The sequence below is a fragment of the Zeus faber genome, assembly GCF_960531495.2.
Source record: "Zeus faber genome assembly, chromosome: 14".
In the NCBI taxonomy this organism is placed as follows: Eukaryota; Metazoa; Chordata; class Actinopteri; order Zeiformes; family Zeidae; genus Zeus; species Zeus faber.
Window position 1 is genome coordinate 26,501,277 of NC_137200.1, and position 25,535 is coordinate 26,526,811.

The 25,535-nt window shown below is 45.9% G+C and overlaps 1 protein-coding gene across 1 annotated transcript; it reads right to left on the reverse strand.

Annotated features, from left to right (window-relative positions):
- Nucleotides 1–1,012: 1,012 nt before the first annotated feature.
- Nucleotides 1,013–23,970, reverse strand: rps6ka4 (ribosomal protein S6 kinase, polypeptide 4). The gene is made up of 18 exons (XM_080013644.1): nucleotides 23,461–23,970; nucleotides 21,898–21,969; nucleotides 20,413–20,480; nucleotides 19,944–20,094; nucleotides 19,300–19,415; nucleotides 19,060–19,167; nucleotides 18,735–18,815; nucleotides 18,232–18,335; nucleotides 17,869–18,019; nucleotides 17,590–17,751; nucleotides 16,828–16,953; nucleotides 13,082–13,215; nucleotides 12,829–12,922; nucleotides 7,326–7,496; nucleotides 6,432–6,623; nucleotides 6,094–6,253; nucleotides 4,492–4,655; nucleotides 1,013–2,533 (listed from the first exon to the last, which is right to left on the reverse strand). Exons 1-18 carry the CDS (start codon nucleotides 23,546–23,548, stop codon nucleotides 2,321–2,323), a joined length of 2,355 nt encoding a protein of 784 aa, XP_079869770.1. The 5' UTR covers nucleotides 23,549–23,970; the 3' UTR covers nucleotides 1,013–2,320.
- Between the last annotated feature and the right edge of the window lie 1,565 nt (nucleotides 23,971–25,535).

Here is a 25,535-nt window from a genome sequence, read left to right on the forward strand (position 1 = left end):
TCCCAAAACCGGCGCCGCACGAATGATTTAAAAATTTTTTATTTTTTTTTAACCGGAAGCATCAACGCCGCGGCTCCCGGCTTTTGGGTGACGTAGTGACCGGGTAACCGTTCTACCGGTACATTATTTTTTATTATTATTATTATTATGTTTTGTATTTTTTAGGGACGTGGTAACCACCACCGTTTTTGATCCCTGCTCGACCTGCATTAACCCTAACCCTTTTATTTCTATATATTTTCGTTTGTCTTGTTTCCAGACCAGACCCGCACCCGCGCACGCATTGCGTCACCGTCACCGCTCGGGCTCACGGCGAATCGGAGGGATGGGCCGGCCGGAGACGACGGCTTTAAATTGTTCTTTAGCGGGTTTCTCGAGGGGATTTCAAAATGAACCGACTCCAAGCAGTGCAAAGACCAATCGAGCAAACTGGTACTACGGTTTAAAAAAAAAAAAAAAAAAAAAAAAACAATACAATGGAATAGAGGTTGTAATCACAATAAGTACAAAGCAGATTCGTATAAAATTGTCAACTGATTTGTACTTGGTCAGTCGTGGTAGGTTTCGCTGGGCGGACTACCCAGCACGGTTTGGATATTTTTAACGATAAACCTGGAATATCACAGAAGGTCAAAACCATTATTCACACGAGATATTTTGTCACGGTCACGGCTTCATAAATATGGCTTTTGCACATTAAAAAGCTCCTTTTTTCCCTTTATTCCTACATGGAAAGGCACTGCTTCCTGTCCACGTCAGTGAGAATAAGCTGTTTGTTTTTCTTCTTTGACTTCAGCGTCTCTTTTTCACCCAACTCTGGCGACCGAATACGTATAAGTACTGAATCTTGTTAAGACTGGAGATTACAATCCAGATAATCAGAAAAAAATATTTGGTTATTTTATATATATATATATATATATATATATATATATATATATATATATATATATATATATATATATATATATATATATATATATATATGCATACACACAAACTCACTGAGAACTTAATTAGGAACTGTACTGACATCGGATAGCGCCTCCCTTTGCTCTCAAATCAGCCTCAGTTCTTCATGGTTTGGATTCCACAACATGTTTGGAAACATTGCTTTGGCGATTCTGCTCCATGTTGACATGATTTGTCAGCTGCACATTGGCGCTTGCCAATCTGCCGCTCACATCCCAAAGGTGCTCTACTGGATTCAGATCTGGTGACTGGGAAGGAAACCGAAGAACATTTAACTCATCGTCATGTTCATGAAACCCGTTTGAGACGGCTTTTGCTCTGTGACGCGCCGCATTTATCACGCCGGAAGGAGCCGTTGGAAGATGGTCAGTTGTGGCCACGGAGGGATGCACGTGAAATGGTTATCTGAGGAATCGTGGCCTTTCTGTCAGCTCCAACCAGTCTGGCCGTTCTCCGTCGACCACCTCTCGCCGAAGAGGCGTTTCCGTCCGCGGAACCGCCGCTCGACGGACGTTTCTTTGGGTTTTCGTACCATTCTGAGTCAACTCCAGAGACTGTTGTCCGTGAAAATCCCAGGAGATCAGCAGTTACAGACACTCAAACCAGCCCGCCTGGCACCAACCATCACGCCACGGTGGAAAACACTGACATCACTTTGTTTCCCGTTCTGATGGTTGATGTGAACATTACCTGAAGCTGCTGACCCCGATCGGCAGGATGTGATGCACACACGATTGGCCGATTAGATAACTAAGCAGGTGTACAGACGTTCCTAAGAAAGTAACCAGTGAGTGTATATACAAGCTTCAAAATAAAAAATAAAATAAAAAAGGAAAAAGCCTCCGTGCAAAAGCTAGGGAACCCTGTCATTAAGTACTTGAAGTACTCCTCGAGCAACTTTCACTACCTCTAGTCAACCCCCCATTCTGCCAAGCAGAACAATTCTCGTTTGGAAACACTTTGTTCACAGGGACTTTTTCCTTTGTTTATTGTGTAGAAAAATCAAATAAAAAGAAATCTCGCTTTAAAATTTCCAACTTCGGGCAGATTCAGTTTAGGTGTCAGGTCAGTTTTGCTTCACTCAGATATTTCCTCGTTACATGTATTTTGACCCGGGGTGCCTGAATGTTCGCATTTCACTCAACCTGTTGGGGGAGGATGTAGCACGACAGATAAGAGCGAATGCGTTCACACAATAAACACAAACGTAATCTAGCGTCGTAATGAAAGGATAAAATACTCAACCAGTCTTTTGGTTTTGTTCACGACTAAACCGATGGAGCCGAGCGGCCTCCACCCACGCACTGTCCCACGCCGTCGCCGCTTCGGCCTCCCTCAAGCCCCGCCGCTAGCTGGGCTTGGGCTCCGCCGCCTGGCTGGGCTGTACTTTGGATTTCTTTGCAGAGGCGGACGAGGAAGAGGAGGAGGACGAGGACGAAGAGGAGGAGCTCCAGCGCGTCTCCACGCCCGTGCTCGTCATCTTGAGCTTCCGCCGCTTGGCCAGCGGGGCGTTGTCCACGCTCTTCAGGAAGAAGCCCTCCCTCTTCCCGCGGTTGAAGGCCTGCCGCGGGGGGTCAGAGAGCACGATACGGGGGTGTGGGTGGAGCTCGAGCGGGGGCTGGCCCATAAGGCGGCGCTACCGCTTCTCGTCTTTAAGTCGTTCCGCGTTATCGCCAAATCGAGAGGTCGGCACGGTCGCAATTTTGCAGACACAGTTAATGATGACCAAAGACTTCCTCACAATAGGGGTTGAAATATTTGAAGTGGTTGTTTTCCTTCTTTTTAAACTACTTTGGCTCTTATATCACACAGCTACCTGGCCCTCCAGTCGACATCAAAACGCCCAGCGGCTGTTTCCTACATGATATAGCAAATATTTTATATTATGTTATAGGTAGGTTTTTGGAAAAAGAAGTCTGTCTTGTAATATTTAAAAACTTTGAAAAACATAGCAATGAAACCTTACCTTGGAAGATAAAATAAAAAAAAAAAATGCTTATTTTTTATTTATCAAAATAGTTAAGTCGTAATATTTTCTTTAATGGTTTAATTGGTAATTCATAGTAGTTTATGCCCCACTATCATATATGTAACTATTAATCTGTCCCCAAATTGGAAACAAAGTTCCCCCCTTCTGTTACATCATCATATAGTTCAACGTGATGAACTGGGAGTAGGATTCTTTAACATGAGATTTTAAAAAGTGTACTGATTTTTGTTTGTATACACTGATCAGCCACAACATTAAAACCACCTTCCTAATGTGTAGGTCCCCCGTCCTGTTGCCAAAACAGCTCTGACCCGTGGAGGCATGGACTCCACAAAACCTCTGAAGGTGTCCTGTGGTGTCTGGCACCAAGATGTTCTTCTATAGGTTTTTAATATATTTCTTATTTAAATTCTGCTTTTGTGTTTGTTTGTTTTTTTGTTTTTGTTTTTTACAGTCATCAAGAATCTAATACTACAAAATATAAAAACATGTCCATAAGTTGCAGGGTGGGGCCCCCATGGACAGGCTCGTTGTTCCAGCACATCCCATGGATGCTCGAGTGGATTGAGATCTGGGGAATTCTTAGGCCAAGTCAACACCTTGAACTCTTTGTCATGTTTCTCAAACCATTCCGGAACGATGTTTGCAGTGTGGCAGGGAGCATTATCCTGCTGAGGAGGCCACTGCCATCAGGGAATACTGTTGCCATGAAGGGGTGGACTTGGTCTGCAACAATGTTCAGGTAGGTGGTACATGTCAAAGTAACATCTACATGAATGCCAGGAGCCAAGGTTTCCCAGCAGAACATTGTCCAGAGCATCACACTGCCTCCGCTGGCTTGACTTCTTCCCATAGTGCTTCCTGGTGCCATCTTTTCCCAAAGTAAACAATGCACATGCACCTATCACTCCATATGATGTAGAAGAAAACGTGATTCACCAGACCAGGCTACCTTCTTCTGCTGTGATGCACTGTGTGTTCTGACACCTTTCTATCATTGCAGCATTAACTTTTTCACCAATTTGTTCTACAGTCGCTCTTCTGTGGGATCTAACCAGACGGGCTAGCCTTCGCTCCCCACGGGATTCGATGAGCCTTGGGTGTCCATGACCCTGTTGCCGGTTCACCGGTCGTCCCTCCTTGGAGCACTTTTGGTAGGTAGTAACCACTGCATGGCGGGGCCAGCCCACAAATTATGGAGACGCTTTGACCCAGTGGTCCAGCATCACAATGTGCTCCTTGTCAAAGTGGCTCAGCTCCTTACGCTGCTTCCGACACATCAACTTCAACAACTGACTGTTCACTTGCTGCCTCATACATCCCACCCCTTGACAGGGGCCATTGAAGCGAGATGATCAATGATATCCACTTCATCTGTCAGTGGTTTTAATGTTGTGGCTGTTCGGTGTATATCCCTTCTGTCACGATAATGAATGCTAAAGCCCAGATCTAAACCCCACTAGTGAATACACGCCAACCCTTGTTTCATCCTTGTTGAGATCCACCCACAGTAGCTGACCTAGTAGTACCTTGTAGGTTGCGTTGACGTAGGTGCGGACGGTCGGCCCGCTGGACTCCAGCACATCGGGCGTGCACAGCGGAGTGGTAGACATGGACGCACCGCCCTGTAGCCAGCCGTTCTCCTTCAGATCAGACAGCTTGAGGCGACTCTCTGGATCCACGGTCAGCAGACCTGAATCCACAAGGATGGAGAGCTGTGTAGTTAGAAACCTGCTTCTGATGAAAAGCTGTTGTCTAGGCAGATGAATGAAGTATAACTATGTCTTAAAAGTTTCTTCAATTACTTTTCTTCAACACCAAATTCCCCTCCCGGGATAAATAAGGTGTTATCTTATCTGTTGGGTTTTAAAAGAACACCAGTGCATTGCACCGCTGCCTCACAGGAAGGTCCTGGGTTCAATTACCGCCTGGGGTGCTGTTGTCACCGCGCTCCGGTGGGTCGTCTCCTGATCAGGGTCCTTTCTGTGTGGAGTTTGCATGTGCTCCCCGTGCTCACATGGGGTTTCCTCCTTGTAACATCAGTGAGGACCCCCACCAAAAGCATGCAAAAATATCGCTGTCTGACCAGCGATGGACACTTGTAACTGGTCCCCGGGCGTGGCTGTAGGCGGCCCACTGCTCCTGGCTGCCCCCCGGAGGAAGGACAAGCCAGGACGGGTAAAAAGCAAAGAATGAGTTTCACGGGCCACCGTTTGAGAAAGCGTGTGTGTGTGTGTGTGTGTGTGTGTGTGTTTGTGTGTGTGTGTGTGTGTTGGTCGCCGTCGCCACGAGTGCATGTGTTGTGGTGTGTGTGCCGTGAAAATAAAGAATCTTAATCAGATGCTTTCACCTCATTTACAAAGAATTTCTGATGCTCTGCATTACATCTTGCATCGGACCCCTCGTTCCAGCAATCGGAGAGTTCGCACCACGTCATAACGACATAAAACTTGTTCCATTGCCTAAGAACAATGCAGGAATGGGCAGTGTCAAAGCTTTACCAGCAGCTTTTCTGTTTGCAGAGCTGCAAAGCTGAGCCCATTTTGAACCCCCCCATGTCTTGACATATCCATCAAATCTGAATCTCAGCCAAACTGCTCACTTGGAAGACACGGTTCATTTCATTGGAGAAGAGTACAGACAGCTGTGCACGCTTCATAAACCTAATATACATACAGTGGGGACCAGTTTCGGCCGTGCACAGTGATTTATTTCTGATGGCTGAAAGTGAACAAAGCACCAAGCTAAAAAAAATATTTTGACACCTTTCGCCTTGTTAGTTCAAATGATTGAGAACAAAAGGCGGCTGGTGAGTGTCGAGGAACTCCAACGCCCTCAGACAGAAGAGGAGATACTGACGCTTAAGACCTGAACTGTAATTATTAGCAGCAGTTCCATCCGGCAGCAAACGATTTTAGTAATGAAGAAAAACAAATTGATTTGGCACCAACAGTAACAAAGTACAAAAAATAAGTATTACTCTAATTCAAGTAGAAATGTGGTACAGGTAAGAAATACTTTATAATGTACCACTTGTCATCCCTATTAGCGGCGGTCATGTGACTCCGCTGGGGACAAAACAAAAAACAAAAAAAAAAAAGGCAAAACAGAAAGCAAACACTGTTCTCCACCTTTCACAAGCTCCTTGGCCTCCACCGACACGCCCTTCCAGGCCTCGCCTTCCAACGAGAAGTCTCCCTCTTTAATCTTCTGCATGATATCGGCAGCATACGACGAAGTCATCCCGCGCTGCTCACTCAGGAACGGCACCTGGCCTGACAGCATGGTGTACTGGCGCACACACGCACACACACACACACACACACACACACACACACACACACACACACACACACACACACACACACACACACACACACACACACACACACACACACACACACACACAAGCTGAAAACGTCAGCAACGTTACTAAAAAGACGGAGCCAAGAGTTTCGGTTCCAATTACCAGGATGACCCCGAGGCTCCAGAGGTCGCAGGCCTTGTCGTATCCGGCGCGGTCGAAGAGTTCGGGTGCCGCGTACTGCAGGGTGAAGCACGGGGTCTGCAAGGGCGCGCTGCCCGCCGGGCACAGGCGGGCAAAGCCAAAGTCGATCACCTTCAGCACCGAGTCTTCCCCCTCGTCTGCAAACAGCACATTCTGCCCAACACGCGGCAGCGTGATCATCCTTCAATCTTTACACATCACCCATCGGTTTGGTTTGTGCTCAAATGTCCCCGCTAGCCCAGGGGTCAGCAACCTATAGAAGAACGCTTTTGATGGCGCACAAAATACGAAGGCTCTTTCATGCGGACGACGCAGCTTGCCTCTGATAGAACCCAGAAAACAGGTTGTTCTACTCGCTTCGCTTTTTTTGGTTTTACTTTCTGCAAGCAGAAGCCGAAGTGACCAAGAGACCCAAGGCAACATGGCGTACATGTTTCAGAATGATAGAGAATACAAAAGAATAATGTTAAAAAAAGTAAAAAATAAAAGTATTTCCGGAGCGATCCAGGGTGCTAAACTATCCCTGTCGCCCAAATCAACTTCCACTCAAAGCAGTGTAAAAGACTGTAGGATTGCCGTATCCACTTTGTGTGTAAGCTACTTATAAACAGTTTATTAGACAGATCGTAAGTGTCTTAAGTGTATAAAAGTTCAAATAATCACCTCAGAGGAATACTGTAAAATGACGACGACACATAAAGTTGTCCAAGTTACCTCTAACCGCCCGCCAAATCACAAGCCTGGGATAAAACGCAAACTGAAACCAGCCTTTTTCCGGAAGAGTTAATTAAGGAATGGTAGCGCGGCTGGCAGCGACTCAGGGGCGCCTGACGAGGGCACGTCGATCGGAGTTACCTCTGGCTTGAGATCCCGGTGCACCACTCCAGCCTCGTGCATGAAACTGACAGCCGAGACGAGGTTCCGCAGGAGCTGGCTGGCCTCCGCCTCGCCGAACAGCTTCTTCCTCTTGATCCTCTCCAGCAGCTCGCCGCCGCGCAGGAGCTCCATCACCAAGTAGGTGTGAAACTGCGGGGGCATCAAAAGGTGTTGCTCGCGGGGATTGGCTTTTTTAGTCACAATGTAATCACCCAGTTGAAGCGGGTTGTCCACATCAAGCTTGGTAAACACGTTTCTGTTGCAACGGAAATGTTGAGGCCAGAAGAGGACAGTGTTAGTACGCAAGGGATGGACCAGTCTCGCTCTGTCGTTACCAATACTGAATCCTAAAAGAATGGTATCGGTTCGCGCAGGGTGCCGATACAATCCGTTCAGGGCTCCGGACTAGCTGCCGACATCGGTGGCGCTGGTGTGCCTAACTTGTTCCATTTAGGTGCACCGGCACATCATTTAGATACACCCGAATGTTTTCGCCGCGCCTTTTGGTGTCGCAATCATTGTTGGCGTTGTTGCCGTTTGTCAGCTCCCGTACGCATCAGTCATTTCTTAACACATTATATAAATGATTGTAAACAGGTATAAAAGGTGCGGATAAATGGTTTCCTTTATTCAAAACACAACACGCTCAACCGGTAAAAAGAAGATATAGTAATAACTCAATCGTTTAAAAAAATTTATCAACTTCAAAAGTGCTGATGTTTGAAAGTGCTCGACAAACTCAAATGAATCAAACTCAAATAACTCTTAACAAGAGTGTGCGCTGCTCCCGCGCCCTCACAGGACATCCCCCTCAGCCGCCCCTCAGGCAGCCGTCACCCGCAGCGTGGCCTTCTTGTCCCTTCTCCTCGGGTGAACCCGTTTGCCGCACTCTCTCGCATCGAAATCCTCCAAACTAGGAGAGATGCTCTTGCATCAGACTGGATTCTCTGGTGTGAAGAGAACCCTCTTTCACACACAGCAGACGACGCTGGGAGGACCAGCTTACTATGGACGAGGCGCAGGACGTTCTGAAAGAAACACATCACAAAGACATTCAAACTTGCTCAGAATCCGTCTTTCAGACTAACCGCGGACTTCATTGTCGCCTCCATCGCTCTCTGAAGTTTAGGGGGCACTCTTGGTAATAGCTTCATCTTCTGCCAGATTTGAAATGTCACCTTTGAGAGTGACTGTGTACGACATAACAAAACAAGATTATGAGTTTGATATTACATGTTTCTTTTCAAACAAACACAGAAGAAAAATGACAATGCTACCTGCAACTTATAGATTGGCGATTCATCCCGTTGCCTCCTCTGTTGCCTAAGGCTGCCTGGGGCTGTGGCAGTCTGCCACCAGGCTTGGGCCTTGATGCCACACCTCTGTGGTCACCAGCACATTTTCATGCCCACAAACAGCCTGTTTAGACATATCTAGCAGTTTTACAACACAGCTGAAGCCCAACATGCAAAAGTCACTTTTCCAGCGCTTGTGCACATACATTTGGGTCTCTGATGGGTCCGCTAACACACAAACTATGAAAAAAGACAACCCAGTCAGTTGGGGTTTTTTTTGCGAGCTGTCCGTTTCATAAAACACGTCCTAAAACGAGCGTCGAGCTTGGTGTCTCAGTGCTACGTAGCATCGAGACACAGAATTAGAGCCGCCCCCACCTGAGTAACTCCACCCATGCCTGGAGCGCGACCAGACCCCGCTAGCATCAAAGCTGAGGACTAATCATGGGAAGTGCTCTGTTGGCTGCAGAGAACAGCACAAATCCTTTAAAAGAAAGAGGAATCAACACGGACCGTCCGTGACAAAACAGTAGAGGATTTATGTCTCCCTCACCTGAGGCAGGACAACCTCATCTTTCTGAAGTAGGAGACTTCATTTGGGGATGCCAGAAAACATAGAGGACGTGACAAAAAGCCACGAATGTGCTATCCTCCATCCTTTTTCTTTCTTTTCTTTCTATATGATAAACCCAGATCAACCATACTCACAATCACAACAGATACACAAACAAAATTCTAGATTAAATTGATAAATGAAGGCAATGTGACACTAATGCAAGAAATTTCCTCAACAAGTCAACTGACCTTTCTGGATTGCGCTGCAATATCCGCATTGGCAGAAGACCCCGCCAAGTGGCCCATATGGCAGTAGACCGCAGTGAACTGTCCATGATGGTTGTTCTTCCCAGGTCTGAGGAAGGCCTGGGAGACATGCGGAAGCCACCACGTTCCTTTAACTATACCGGGGAGCAGGACCTCCAGCCCAAGGTCTATTCCAAGGGCCTTGAGCTCCCTCATCGATTTGGGACTGAAGAGATACGTCTAACACACCATATGGAGCATGTCATATACTCGACCATTACATTGTCCCGCTGGACCAACATGGCCAGTTCCAATCTGTAAAGATACATTATAATTAACATAAAAGAACCCCCTTAATTTTAGCTGATGACAAGATAATGCATGCAAATTGTAAAGCCTACAATAAAGAATATTGGGATATCCTACACAAGCCTTACTGTACTTGTGAGGCGTGCAATGAAAGGGCACAATGAAGTCCCCTGCCTCTTGCTGCAAAAGGGCTATAAGTCCCTCTTTGTGGCCAAGATTAACTGCAGCACCAATCTGTCCCCACAGCCTCAGTTTTCTCAAGCCAGTCCCAACACTGTTCCCCGACAGCATCAATCCTTTTTTTTGTGGCAGCATAGACTCCTACGAAAAATAATAACATTGTATTACAGTGAGCTCGCAAAGTCCAATCCTCAGGTTTTTTTTTTAAATCTGTGCCCATTTTAACAGATTCAGCTCAACGACAGTAGCCTCAACACAGGATACACATCGATTAGGCTACTACTTATTATTACTAAACTACAATAATGTGGCAAGTTAGCTTGCAAAGCTTCAAACTTCGCCTATTTCTATGACAGTTTTAATGTAAACATCCACAGGAAAATATAGCTTAAAAAAGAGAAAATTATCATGATAAGATAAAAAAAATAATAATAATAATAATAACACATATTCCATAGTTAGGGGCCTATAGATTCTTATTGAATTGTATCATATTATTCACATCTGAATAATAACTATTTAAATTAGCTGCATGTCTTATTTCTGCTTGAACTACAGCTATTGGAGTTACTATGTAGGCCTATAACTTTGTTGTACACGCACCTTGTGCATTGGCATGCTCCATCTCGTTGAGGCCAGTAATATGTTGGCCGGTCTCCCCTTGCGCAAGATGCGGTTGTAGACGATCTCAGACTCCTTTGTGGAAATGTCTGTATCTCCACCAATTATGAATAGTAGGCACGTCTTTTTTTTTTTTTTCCAAAGAATCTTTCTAAGAATGATCTGGGACTTAAAACTGGTAAAAAGTCGATCTTATTTGGCTATATTACAAACCCCAATTCCAATAAAGTTGGGACGTTGTGTAAAACATAAATAAAAACAGAATACAATGATTTGCAAATCCTTTTCAACCTATATTCAACTGAATACACTACAAAGACAAGATATTTAGTGTTCAAACTGATCAACTTTATTGTTTTTTTTGCAAATATTCACTCATTTTGAATTTGATGCCTGTAACACGTTGCAAAAAAGCTGGGACAGGGGCAACAAAAGACTGGGAAAGTTGAGGGATGCTCAAAAAACACCTGTTTGGAACATTCCACAGATGAACAGGTGAATTGGAAACAGGTGAGTGTCATGACTGGGTATAAAAGGAGCGTCCCCGAACGGCTCAGTCGTTCACAAGCACGGATGGGGCGTGGTTCACCACTTTGTGAACAACCGCGTGAGCAAATAGTCCAACAGTTTAAGAACAACGTTTCTCAACGTACAATTGCAAGGAATTTAGGGATTTCATCATCTGCAGTCCGTAATGTCATCAAAAGATTCAGAGAATCTGGAGAAATCTCTGCACGTAAGTGGCGAGGCCGAAAAACCAGCATTGAATGCCCGTGACCTTCGATCCCTCAGGCGGCACTGCATTAAAAACTGCCATCGTCCTGTGAAGGATATTAGCACGTGGGCTCAGGAACACTTCGGAAAACCATCATCGTCAGTTCACACAGCTCGTCGCTACGTCTACAAGTGCAAGTTAAAACTCTACCACGCAAAGCCAAAGCCAGATAGCAACAACACCCAGAAACGCCGCCGGCTTCTCTGGGCCCGAGCTCGTCTGAGAAGGACTGACGCAGAGGGGAATGTTTTTGGAAATCATGGACGTGGTGTCCTCCGGGCTAAAGAGGAAAAGGACCGTCCAGGTTGTTATCAGCGCAGAGTTCAAAAGCTGGCATCTGTGATGGTATGGGGGTGTGTTAGTGCCCATGGCATGGGTAGCTTGCACATCTGTTAAGGCGCCATTAACGCTGAAAGGTACAAACAGGTGTTAGAGCAACATATGCTGCCATCCAAGGCAAGCCTTTTTCAGGGACGTCCCTGCTTATTCCAGAAAGACAATGCCGAGCCACATTCTGCATGCGTAACAACAGCCTGGCTTCCTGGTAAAAGAGTGCGGGTACCAGACTGGCCTGCCTGCAGTCCAGTCCTGTCTCCCATTTAAAATGTGTGGCGCATTATGAAGCGCAAAATACGACAACGGAGACCCCGGACTGTTGAGCAGCTGAAGTCGTACATCAAGCAAGAATGGGAAAGAATTCCACCTACAAAGCTTCAACAATTGGTGTCCTCAGTTCCCAAACGCTCATTGAGCGTTGTTAAAAGGAAAATGTAACACAGCGGTAAACATGCCCCTGTCCCAGCTTTTTTGGAACGTGTTGCAGGCATCAAATTCAAAATGAGTGAATATTAGCAAAAAAAACAATAAAGTTGATCAGTTCGAACATCAAATATCTTGTCGTTGCAGTGTATTCAATTGAATATAGGTTGAAAAGGATTTACAAATCATTGTATTCTGTTTTTATTTACATACATACACAATGTCCCAACTTCATTGGAATTGGGGTGTTGTATTTGTTGTATAATTGTATTGTAATTTCTGACTCCTCACTGTTTCTGTTTGACGCTGCATGGTTTCAGCGCAATGCACTTACAAGAGACATGCACGGAACATGTGGAAGATGTCCATAAAATTCCACTATATGCTGACAAAATAACAGGGAAAATAGGCTATGTTTATAATATTTGTGCAAAGTCTGCACCCAGTTCGCATTTGTTAAAAAGATATTTAAAATTTTATTTTTTTGGTTTTAAAATCAGACCTGCAAAATTTCACCCGCACCAGTGCGACCAATGAAAATGTTTATTCGCATTTAACAGATTTATTTCTGGAACTAAAACATGATTCAATGTGTTAAAAAAAATACAGTTGCATTTCTTTAATATCTGACATGTTTGAAACGGCGAAGCGGATTTTTGTACTGGGCCGGATACAAGGATCGGCACTGGTCCATCCCTACCGTACCAGTTCGCTCATATTGGTTGTTTTCATTTCATCTTACCTGGTCGGTGTAAACCTCATGCAGCTTTACGATGTTGACGTGTCCTTCGCACTGCCTCAAAGCGGCGACCTCCCTCTGCGTGTTGACTTCCATTCTAACACGGGAGGGACATTAACAGGCAACAAGAAGATTCTGTGACCCATGGATGTCAAACAAGTTAATTAGGGTACAGCGGCGTAATCAATCACCCTGATTACACAGTGACGCACTGCGGTAGCTAATGCTGTAGTGCCGACGGTGTCCCGCAGCTTACCTGCGGCTTATGATCTTGACGGCATAATCATGACCGCTCTGAAGGTGCCGACACTTCCTGCACACAGAGAAGCTCCCTTCGCCGAGTGGCGGCCCCTGAAGACACAGCTCGTAGTGCTGGAAAAACTGGGATTCCTACGGCAGGAAGATCGAGAATCAGGCCAATGTGAATATTCTCATTCGTATGAAACCCTCCGTGTCTGTTCCGTCACAGAAGACTCGTCGATGACATTCAAATTCAAATGGATCTTGCCCCAAGGACTGTAAGCCCTCTTTTCCACATCATTAGAACCAGCTGATCAAGGGACCCTGATCTCCTCTGGCTTCACACGTACCAATTAATCATATTTGTTGAAATATTTATTCCTGTGCCTGAGAAGTATGCTTATTTAGAATAATCCCAAACCAGTTCATCTCTCACATTGACAGCTGCATGCCTCCTTTTTTTTTTTTTTTTTCCTTATCGTAGATTCAATGGAGGCTGTTTGGTGCTTGTGGCCAGGAAGTTGATGGTGCAAGGACTTGGACATTGGGCGAGTGTGGTTGGTCTGGTGAGTTGTGGCTCCAGGTTATTCCATATACAGTGGTACCTCGACATACGACTGTAATTCGTTCTATAAGAATGGTCATACGTTAAAACAGTCGTAGGTCGAAGCAATTTTTCCCATATAAATTAGGAAATCATGAAGGGTGAAAATAAACAAAATACACAGCACAAACACAGTAAATATGAAAAAAATATTGATAAGCCACGAACTACGTGCACACACCATGTAGGTCCGCCCACTGACTGACTGCTGACTGACTGCTGACTGACTGACTGCTGACTGGCCGCCGACGCGCCAACTCCAAATTTCCACGGTCGTATCTTGGAGCAGTCGGTCGCAAGTCGATACAAATTTTTGCGACTATCGCCACTCGTATCTTGGATTAGTCGTAAGTCGAGGTACCACTGTATTACGATAAAATGAAAATGTGAACACTTAATAAATAAAGGACTTCTCTTGCCAGTGGAGACCAGCTTGTCCAACTATATTCATAAACGTATCCGTAGAGATAAATATGCCGTTGTCACACCTGCTTGGAGATACATAAGAATCCTTGAGCCTGTGTGCGTGTCAACTGCACAAACAACAGAGCAGGCCCGTGCAGAGCCCCCGAGCGGGCAGCTGCTCAAAGTAAAAAAATTAAAATAAATAAGGGCACACTGGACGCGATTTGGGGGGGGGGGGGGGCAAGAGAATAACAGTGTCCCTGTCACGCACAGTGCTTTTTTCTGTTTGTTCCATTTTATAAGGAAGCGGAGTCAAATAAAACACATAAAATAAAAACACAATGTTTTCATTTGTTTTATTTGGAGGAACGAGGCACGAGGACAGGCAGCGGAGCGGTCGCAAATTTGCTCCCTGATCGCTCCCTCTCCATGCGGAGATTGCAGGCACCATTTGTGTCCCTGATCGCTTCCTCTCCATTAGGCATAGAGTGGGAGACAGGGGCACAAATTGTACCCCGATCACTGCGTCCCCGTGCTCCCCTTGGGATGGTGCACTAAGCGGCCGCCTATGTCGCCTATAGGAAGCGCCTGCCCTGCCCATATATGTGTTCTGTCCATCAGTTTCTTCCGACACCAATTCCACCAATAAAGACTCATTTGGACGTGACCAAATGACGCGTACCTCATGAATTTATATCTTGCCCTGAAAACGAATCCACCACCTGCCAGTCGTCTGCACTCTCTTCCCCTCTTTCCTACCGGTGAAACAAAGTCATTTATTCTGGAAAATGCAACTCATTAAAACACTATTGTTGCCACGTTATTCTCCTGCAATGATTACGAAAAACAATGTCAGGAAAGGAGTTATCGTCCCCTTTTTTCCCCACTAAAACCTCGCAGTTGGTAATATTTGGGCTTAAATTATTCTATTTTCTCCAAAGAAGCTGCCAACTGATATTCGAGTAAAAACAAACAAAAAAAAAAAAAAATTTTAAATAAAAAATGCTCTGCTCTGCGTGTCTCTCTAAAATAAACTCTCCCCGCATCAGCAGCACCCCCCTGATAAAAATGAAAACCTGGGAAAATATTTTGAGCACCACAACAGTGTAACAGGGAGTCTCTGTGGCGTTTGAGTGACTGCAGCTAAATGACTCCATCAGTTAGTCACACGTAGCGTCTCATAACGAGGCTAACTATATGCGGTTTACCAATTCATCTCATTAGGATATATCATCTCGTAAAGTTACTGAACATGTTTACCAACTAGAGAGGCACAGTTTGCAATTTTCGTGGCTGATTCAGATTCCTGATTTTTTTAAGTCTGACCTGCAGGTTCCCATTTCCGATCTGCTGTAGGTCAATGGCAAATACATCATGTGACCTGATCACGCTCACGTGATTGGACAGCTGCACATACAGACTACACTGCAATTCATTCATTTACCACAATAGTGAGACTGCTGATTTGGACTCTGTTTATTATTGTTCATTATTCACTATGGAACAATAATAGAGTTCCAATAAAATAGAATATGGGACGTCACCAAGTTTCAGTATAATTCAACATGTAACGCTCACTGAGTTTTAGTAGGACCAAACCTACAACTAACCTGGAAATGTCCACTTCAAACTTCAAATGAAAGTTTCTTTCACTTTAAGTGCAAATGTACATTAATATTATATTTATATGGTACTTTGCAAATAAAGTGCCATCATTATAAAAAAATAAACAAATAAAACAAATAGTCGACTCTTCCCGCTTTCGTTTACTGGAAGTCTTCCCTCGCTCACCGTACCTTAAATTGAACCAATGAACAACTTGTTTTACCGAGTCGTTCAATAAGTCTTAAAAAAAGTCAAACTTTTCATCACGAGTGGAGCTCCGCTGTGACAGCAGTAGATACCGTTTGTACAATGTTAGAATAATTTCAGGCCGTAAATAAATAATTGATCTAATCTTCTTTGTTTACCTTGAAGTACCTCCCAACAGCCACATTTTCTTTCTCTCCCTTTTTTGAGCCTCAAATACGTCACATTACGTTGGTATCGGGTTTGAGTGTCGGAGCATTTTTACCAGTACAGTACATGAGCACAGTATCAGGTGTGTACATTTGACCAGCACGGAACCAGAAAATAAATCTGACGCCGATCGGCCGGGGAAAACCGAACGATTCTGGTCAAGGGTCGATCGATCGGTGCGTCTCACGTTTTCCATGTTTACATTACGGTCACATTTCTGTGCTTTATTCTAACTCTCCCACTTCCCATTAGACCTTAGCAATGCAGCTTTACACCTGGGTGGATAAAAAAGTAGCTCAGGGCTGCTGTGTATCACTGGATGTTGAGTGAGAGGAGAGGGAGGACTTACAGAACCACAAGGTCATAGCATCTGGTCCAACACCTGGGATGTCGTTAAAATATAATAATTTTTACTAATTATGGTAATATATGACCATGTAATATGCCCATCACATTTAGTTAAAACTTGGTTAGATCATTTTCTGAGGCTGATGTCTTTGTGAGTACATCTGAGGCACTTCTAAATGTGTTCCTAATGTTATAGTGATTGATCCTGAATGGTTGCTTCGTGCGTACGCACAATTTTAGCACAGATTTGTGGGGCCCGCTGTTTGGGAATGAGGTCCACCGCGAGGTCCGGGGACCCCCCACGGGGGTTCTTCTAGAGGTCCCAGGCGCTCCCCAAACTTCCTGCACGACCACGAAGCTGGCGGTCGTGCAGGTTCTCCCCGTACCTCCAACATGGCACTCCGCTGGACGGTGGCCGAGGCCGGCCGATCGGCGCCAATCTGGGACTCGATGAAGTCGCCCATGACCACGTTCTTGTTGAACAAGATGGAAGGAGCGATGAAGGAGTAGCCCTGGAAGCAGCAAAAACAGACACAACTAGTTTGTTGAGTTAAGCGGGCAGCAGGGTTCCCACTCTCTTCAATTTTCCTGGACAAATTTCCACACATGTATTCATACTATCCATATAAGTCCACTCACATCGGCTTTTTCACTTTGTACGTTTAAATTAGATGAATACATAAATATTATTATTGGTTGCTTATTACATTTTATCATAGAGACATATTTGTTTGGTCGCACACAGTATTCAACTTTTCCAAGACAACTCTTGATTTCATTTGTTTTCCATGTCATTCAGGGAAACGTCATAATTTTTGCCATTTCTTGGCCATACATTTGTTCTATGAAATATTTTTGTCGTGCACCGTGTGACGTGAATCATCTCATCAACATTGAACCAAATGATTCCATTTCGCATATTTGGTAATACAATCGAATCTCGGCCTTTTCAAAGATAAATTGAACTGTACCCGTATCAAAATTCCAGGACGTGTGGGAACCACGGGGCAGGTACCCCGTAATGCTACAACTAATAAATAAATGCTAACTAACCCTTAACTAATAACAAATACTAGGAACATATTTTAAAGACCAAATTTTGATATGTACCCGCTGAAGAGACATTTCGGCTCAGAGCAAGGTGGTACCTGGAAGAGGCGATCCGTGCTCGGGGGCGTGCTGGCCGGGGAGTAGACGGGGTCCATGCCAGTGAACTCCTCTGCAAAGTTCCCCACGTCGAGCTCACTCTTCAGCTCCGGTCTGAACGGGCTGGGCATCTTCTTCTCGGCGAGGTCGTCCCAGTTCAGACCCTGCGCGAGCAAAACACACAGGCGGGAAAAATATGAAGAGAGCTCTGTTGGCTGCGTTGGTGTGCGTCCGTCCGCCGCACGACATGGCTTTGAGGCGGACAACAAAAAAAATGGGACCTTGAAAAAGGGGTGGGCCTTGATGTCCTCAGCCCCCCGCGCCCCGGAGCCCAGCCTCTTGTGCGGATCCTTCACCAGCAGTTTCTTCAGCAGGTCCTGCGCCACCGCTCCGATCATGGACGGGAACGGAGGGTCACAGCGCAGAATACGTCTGAGGGAGAGAATTCATCACGGTTGAAACGTGGCACAACAATAATATAATTGGGTTCAAATTGGGGTGGGTGACATTGACTAAATCAAAAATCAGCAAATTTTTGGACAAATGCCTCGACATCAATAATATGACGATATCCGACAAACGGAAAAAAACAAAAGCAAGTTGTTCCTGTTGAGGAGGTGAGAGGCGGCGCGAGCGGCACTCACTTTGACACCTCGCTCTGCGAATTCCGCTCGCCCTCCAGGGTGAACGGAGACGCTCCCGTCAGCAGCTCGAACATCAGGATGCCCAGACTCCACCAATCTACAGACTGAGACGGAGAGACGGAGGAAAGACGGCGGTGGGTCGGGGACGGAGGAGGGGGGGGGGGGGGGCAGGCCGATTGTAATTCGCCAAAGGTCAAGAGAGCCGTAGAGTTTGACAGCAGCTGCGGTGTCGAGGCTTCGCAGGATAGTGGATAAGGGACTCGGCTCAGCTCCGCCTCTGGAGGATCTCGGACCCCGTCAACCCTTTCCGAATCACAGTTTGTTTCCTCTGAGTCGATCCCCCCCAAACCGCCTTCTAAGCAATGCCCTCGGCTGTTTGTGTCGCACGTAAAAACATCTCGATCCAACTCAGTGCAATCACTTGTTCGTCGGGTCAGGTGGCGGCAAACCGACAACAACATTATTTATTGCAACTTTAAAATGTTCTTTGCTTGCTGACTCACCTTGCCGTGGCCCGATTTCCCTCTGATGATTTCAGGGGCCATGTACTCAATGGTGCCACAGAAAGAATACGTCCTTTCTTTCTGTGTGGCGGAAGAGAGAAGGAGATTGCGTGTTTAATATGAGAAATCCATTATTCATTTTATGATTACTACAGCAACAATTTGTGAACATGCACCCCAAAAATAAAAAAAAATAAAAAAATAAAATAATAATAATAATAATAATAATACACACTTAAGCAATTCCACACACACTCTTCAGATTTTTGAAGAGTGTGCGTGGAAATGCTTAAGTGTTTCTTTTCCTGTTATCACGTCTACGCACCTCCTCTTCTAGAAACTCTTTGCTGAGGCCGAAATCTGTCAAAACCACATGTCCATCACTATCGAGGAGGATGTTTTCCAACTTGATGTCCCGGTAGACGATCCCCAGCTGTGCACGACGTGGAAAGGTATATATATATAAATATATATATACACATATATACACACGGTATATGGTGAACTCCAATACGGTCAGCACAAACGGTATTTACATGGGCGGGGAAAGAAATTCTGCTCCAACCTTGTGCAGGTGCTCCAGCGCCAGGATTATTTCTCCGATATAAATCCGCACTTCTTCCTCAGCAAAGTGATCCCGCTGATACAAATGCGTGAACATCTCCCCTCCGCTCACATAGTCTACACTCGTGCAAATAGACAGAGGCGCCGCGCATTTGAATACACACCCTACACACACACACACACACACACACACACACACACACACGCGCCTGCTGTTTGGTTAACAGTGCAACTGGCGCTATTGTGTGAACAAAAGTGACACGACTGCTCATTACAAAGCAGAAGGCAAATATAAGTTTAGCCCTTTAATCAGCATTAATTGGCCGCCATACACCGGTCTAATAAATGAGCACGTCCAAATAAAAAGGCTCATAGTATCGTTTTTGTCCAATTTCAATGAAAGAATGCATTATATGCAAGTCTCCATAAGTGCGAAACATACCGTGTCTTGAGGGAGATTTATTTAACAAAAATATGTATGGTTTAGCAAACCATGGTGCTTGTCCATTTTGTATAAAAGTAGGCTCCCCTTAACGCCAGGGGTTGTGCTTGTTCTCCGGTGGAGGCATCTCCGCCATAGCAGCGCTCCTTAGGTGGGGACTTCCACCCCGGGTTGGAACGGGGAAGGTTTATATTTGCGCTCACCCAGGATGAGGTGGAGCTTGCTTTGCGTCTGGAAGGCGTAATGGAGGGTGACCAGGAAGGGGGACTGGCGGATGTGCTCCAGCACCTGCCTCTCCGTACGGGTGTGTTCCGTGGTCTTCGCTTTTTGAACGATGGCCGCTTTCTTCAGCACCTGAAGGACCGATTAGAGTCATTCACCGCCGATGGCCGTCAACCGTGAGTTGAGAGTTATGTTTATTGAGCACGTAAAGAAATGTCTTCAGTTATTCAGTAATGCATCTAATGATGAGGCTCAGACCTGCCAAAACACGTCTCACAATATTTGTCTTTATTCAGACAAATTACGTAATTGTAGTCATTTCCAGCATGACATAAGCCGGTGTCAGGTTGTTCATTCTTTTTGCAAGGCGGGTTTCAAAAACTCATACAAACTGCTTAAACATCCGCGCCGAGTTTAATTTTTCTGAGAACAACAAAACCATCTCCTCACCTTCATAGCATATAGCTGACCTTCATCATGACCGCTGTTCTTCCTCACCAAAAACACTTTTCCGTAAGCTAGATAAACACAATAAGAAGACAAGTGTGATTTCAATGTCACAAACTTTTCTGCAGGGCCATTTTGATTCTAATAATTATGTCATAGATCTAAAAATAAAATAAAATAAAATAAAATAAAAAACCTCCATATTGGGAACACGCAACCCTTATGATGTGACGAAGAAGGGCGTTGGAGCACAGCAAGCGCTCATATCTATAACAATAAGATATCCTGTTGCAATTTGTATATTTCTACATTTTTCTGTTCCATAATTTTTGTCTATTTCTGTACATTTGCCCATTTTTATGTTTAAAGACTGTTTGCGGGCTGCTTTTTAACGCGCATTTCCTGTAGTAGGGCTGCCCCCAAATAGTCGACAACATGTAAGTCGACGAGAACAGTCAACCAAGTTCTTCATTGGTCGGCTGGTCGCGGGGGGAAAAAAAGAAAAAAAATAAGTAAAGAAAATCCATTCGGGAGATGCGCCTTGTCAAAATGAACCTTAAAATCTATGTCTGGACCCGTGTATGAAATGCTGGAGAGATTTTAATTTGAAACTAATTTTAACAAAAATAAATGTTCGGTCCCCTTTGCTGGTTGTTCCGACACATTCCGAATAGGGATGTTCCCAACTACTGCTAATTTCCCTAATGTTTAAACAGAAGTTTGGACTAGTCTAAAAGTACAAATAAATATTGTGCATATTATAAACAATATTAAGGAGCGTATATTAAAGAGCCATTTGAAATCATTAATCACATTCTTAAATAACCATATTGTTTTTTAAATGCCCCGACGGACCAGGCGGAGGCGGGCGGGGGGTGCTCCCAAGCCAGCGGGGTCGGGGCGGAGGGGGCGCTGATCCCGGACAGGGATCAACGACACCAGGGAAATGTGCCCGACGAGGGGACACCGACACCGGAAGGACGATCTTCGGTACGCCACGTTTCGGTGCAAATTATGTCAATATGTCATTTAAATGTGTACATTAATAAAAATAATAATGGGGCCTAATAAGTTTAACCGGTGTAATTAAATGGCGGTTTGCTTTGTGTGTGCCGCGCTTGTAAATTCAATTTATATTTTAAAGGCTGGTTATTAGGTTTGTATTCAGCCCTCATGTAGCACAGCGAAAAAAACCTTCATTGAATTTTGGGGGGGGGGGGCAGTGCCCTAATATTGGAATATTGTCGGTTAGCGTTTAATGATCGGTGAACGAGGGTCGGCTATCGATCATAAAATGAATTCTGAATTAGCCCCCCTACTCTAAACGGCTTCCTGGTCATTTGTGTTCATCTTGGCGTCTCAGGGATAAAAGCAACCCTGTGACGGCCGCCCCTGCTCACACGCTGCAGGCAAGCTGTCCAGCAGCTTCACCACTCCTTTGTTAACTCCAGCCCCCCTCCATGTAAACATACTAAATGCATTTCTCACCACCAGTACCCAACACTTTGAGGAGCTCAAAGTTCTCCATCCCCACCTTCTCAGGATGGCCTGTGAGGTTGGCTATGAGGGAGGGGGGGAAATAAAAACAAAATTAAAACAAGACAATATCAAGAAGAAATGACGTGGATAATTGACTTAAATATAAGACACCTGCACAGATTTTCTCGTTGTTTCGTGGAAATTTTAAAAAACAAAATACCGAATCAAGCCCGAGCAGGGCATGGGGTCATCCTAACTGTACCACAAACTCACGTTAAAACTTTTGGCTAATCCAGTTTTCAACACGATGACACATCACGTCGCACTCTAACTTTCTCCGTGGGAGTCTGAAGAAAGGCGATTGTGGAACCCTGACGATATTAGGAAATAATCCAGATTACGAAATGATTGCGACACCTCTGACTGACACAGACCACTGGATTACTGCTGCGTTCCACCTGAACTGGCAAGTCAGAATTTCCGAGCTCTCTGGGCAACGGACAACGGGCAACTCTGGTGTGACGTCATTCCCAGCTCCGACTTCCGAGGGAAATGGAACGAAGCATTCGTGCCACACCTCCCACCCCCACCTCCCAGGCTCGGGTTGGGCGGAGGGAGAGTTCAAGGTAAAACTGGCGTTTGAGGAAGAGCCGCCGCGTCAGCTCCGGGGGGGGGGAGGGGCCCACTCCCGCTGCGCGTTGCCGGCCCCGGCTGCACGACTGTCCGTTCCGCGCCGAACGACTGGCTCGCGCGGGCAGATGAACCGTTATTTAAAAACAACCAGAACCGGAACTTCACGTCGTTATAGCTCACCGTGTTGTCGGTGGAGACAGAGCCGCCGCGCACACAGCGACGGGCAGGCGGCCGCTACGGTGCCGTGTCGGGCGACGTCGACGGGGTGACATAATGACGCGCTGGCGACTTTCCGTGATTATTTATACTTTTCCGGGTCCTAGTTTCCCCCGACGCGTCCTCGAAACGCGCCGCGGACTCCCACGGTTTGTATGTCACGGCCTCCTTGAATCCCGCAGAGAGGGACACGACGCCGCATTCCAACGCGGGGTGCGATGCGGGCGGCATGTCGTCATTTACGAGGCGAGCGAAAGAGATGACGTACCGACCGACACCTGCACACGCGCAGTTTGTGACACGCAACGGAGCGGCGGAGTCCACGCCGCACCTACATGAGGAATTGGATGACGATGTCACAAAGCGTCTCGCTCAAAAAGCCCACTGCGCTCCACCGCCCGGCCGGAAGTACTTCCGGACAAATTTAGTCGTTCCCCCCACTGCTCCAAATCTAGATCAATGCGGATGAAACTTGAACCACGGGATGTCTGAGGCATCCCGGTTCTAACGAGACCTCAACCGCGTCTGTGGGTCCAGCAGTTGTCACTGCCCAGACACTTTTAGCCCGAGAAACGCCAAAGAGAATAATAATAATAACAATGAATTATTATTATTATTATAGTAATAAAAAAAACCTCGAACAATAACAATAGGGGTTGTCAGGGGGTAATCAGCGTTATTTATAATAGCAATAATGACAAATAATAGAAATAGATAACTCACCATTAGTGATGTGGTGTTTGACTGTGCAGGCATCTCTCCGTGTTGATGAGTCGGAGTCATCACTACTGTCAGAGTCGTCCCTCGGCATTCCTAAAGTAGTGTTCTTTACAGATCGACTCTACGGGAGGAAAACAAAAAATACCCCAAAAAAAAACAACAACAAAAAACAACTAACCCCGACCTGAACAACTGTTGATTTCAAAACGTATACAACGCACCGCGCTTTATCGGCACCGCACAACAACGGAGCGAACCGGACACAGCGGAAGACGGGTTTTCCGAACGACACCGACGCGCCGACGCCGTCCGCTCGTCGCGACACACGGAACCGTGAACGCCTCAGCGCGGGGGGTACAAAGCAGCCGGGGCTAGCACGCTAGCTCGGTAGCATCGCGGTGTCGCCAGATCGCGATCGCCGGCCTCTGTCGCCCCCCAAGCTCGGCGGCGTTAAACGGGCGATGGGTCGTCAAGCTGCCTGGCCGCCCGACCCGTCCGCTTTCTCAAAGTCCTCTTGTTTTCCGGGATCATGCCGGTGGGGGCGGGGGAGGGAGACCCGCGGGGGTGGGATTCACTTCCTCGTCCTGCGTGGAGTGGGTTCGGGACTCGGTCGCGTTGTAAAAAAAAAAAAAAAGAAACAAACAAGAAAAAAAAACAAAAAAAAGTAACGCGCGTTACGTTTCTCTCGACTCGCGGACGACCGGGGGGTGGTGGTGGTGGTGGTGGGTGGGGGTCGCCCGAGGTCGTTGTCGTTCGTTTCGGCTCGTTCCGCCGGCGTGTGGCTCGGCCGCAGCGGGTCGCCGTTTTCCGCGAACGGGGTTGGAAAAACGTGGCCCTCGCGTAGCGCCTGCACGGCTCGTCGGTCGACCGAAAAGATCGCTCCGTCGGCGGCGGCGGCGGCCTGCGGCGACGCGGGCGTTTTTATTTACGTTACGTGTTTATTTAGTTTTTACGCCCGGGTCGAATGGCACCGGCTTGTCACGCTTTAGAATCCGGAGTTTGCATGAGAGGCTGATTTACACTTTGACGTTCCGCCACCGTCAGTCATTTTGGTGATTCACACATTCCTCTGCTAAAATAAAATAAAATAAACATATATATTATTACATAAAATACAGAACATAATATAACATGTGTGTATTTTTATTTTTTTTTGAGAGAGAGAGAGGTATATAATAGTGGCAATAGTCTCGTCACGCCAACTAAACCGACGTCGGGAGTCGGACAATCGAACGCCTCCTTTCGTTCGACCCGGGCGACTCGTCGGGAACCGAGTCCCCGACGGCGGTCGGACCGCTCCGTCGCCGCTTCCGGACGCCAGGGGGCGCTCGTCGACGGGACGCGGCAGCGCCCCGAGCGGTGCGTCACAAAAAGTGTTTTTTGTTTATTATTATTATTATTATTATTATTATTATTATTATTATTATCGCGTCTCGAAGCACGACGGAGTCGATAGTGTGTAGCCGTTTGGAATCGTTTTGTTTTTTTTACCCGAACTACAAAACGGTTGAACGTTTTCATCCAAAAACATCCGGTATAAGATAAGCGTGCCGTCCATGTGCTGCCCCCTGCAGGAGGTCGGGGTGCACTGCAGCGTTAAAACGCGAGCGCGTTGATTTCGGAGCAAATCGTCAACGTGCACGGCTGACGTCATTCTAGGCGTGCGCCAGGCCCCCGTGCTGCTAGACAGATTATATGCATATCAAATTATATGAATATTGTGTTGTTTGCGTTCATATTTGCATCCTTACTGCAACTTAGGCCTTTTTTTCCAATGTATATTTGGTTCATAGAGCACATCTTGTGTATTACGTATGTATTGCATTTGTGATTCTAGACCGTTGTCTTCACTACAATGCACCAAATATTAGAGGCTTTAAATATATGCGAAAATGTGCGTGGCACAATAAACAATTCAGAATGAATCAATGGAAAACCGCAACAGGATGTCAGTTGGATAAACTTTAGTATATTTAGTTATATCTGTTGGGGGGATTTGAAGTTTTACTAAAGTGCAATTCAAAATGTGTTGCAAGGGATGCAAATAATCTGCATTTTGTTATTAATTCCCCAAAAAC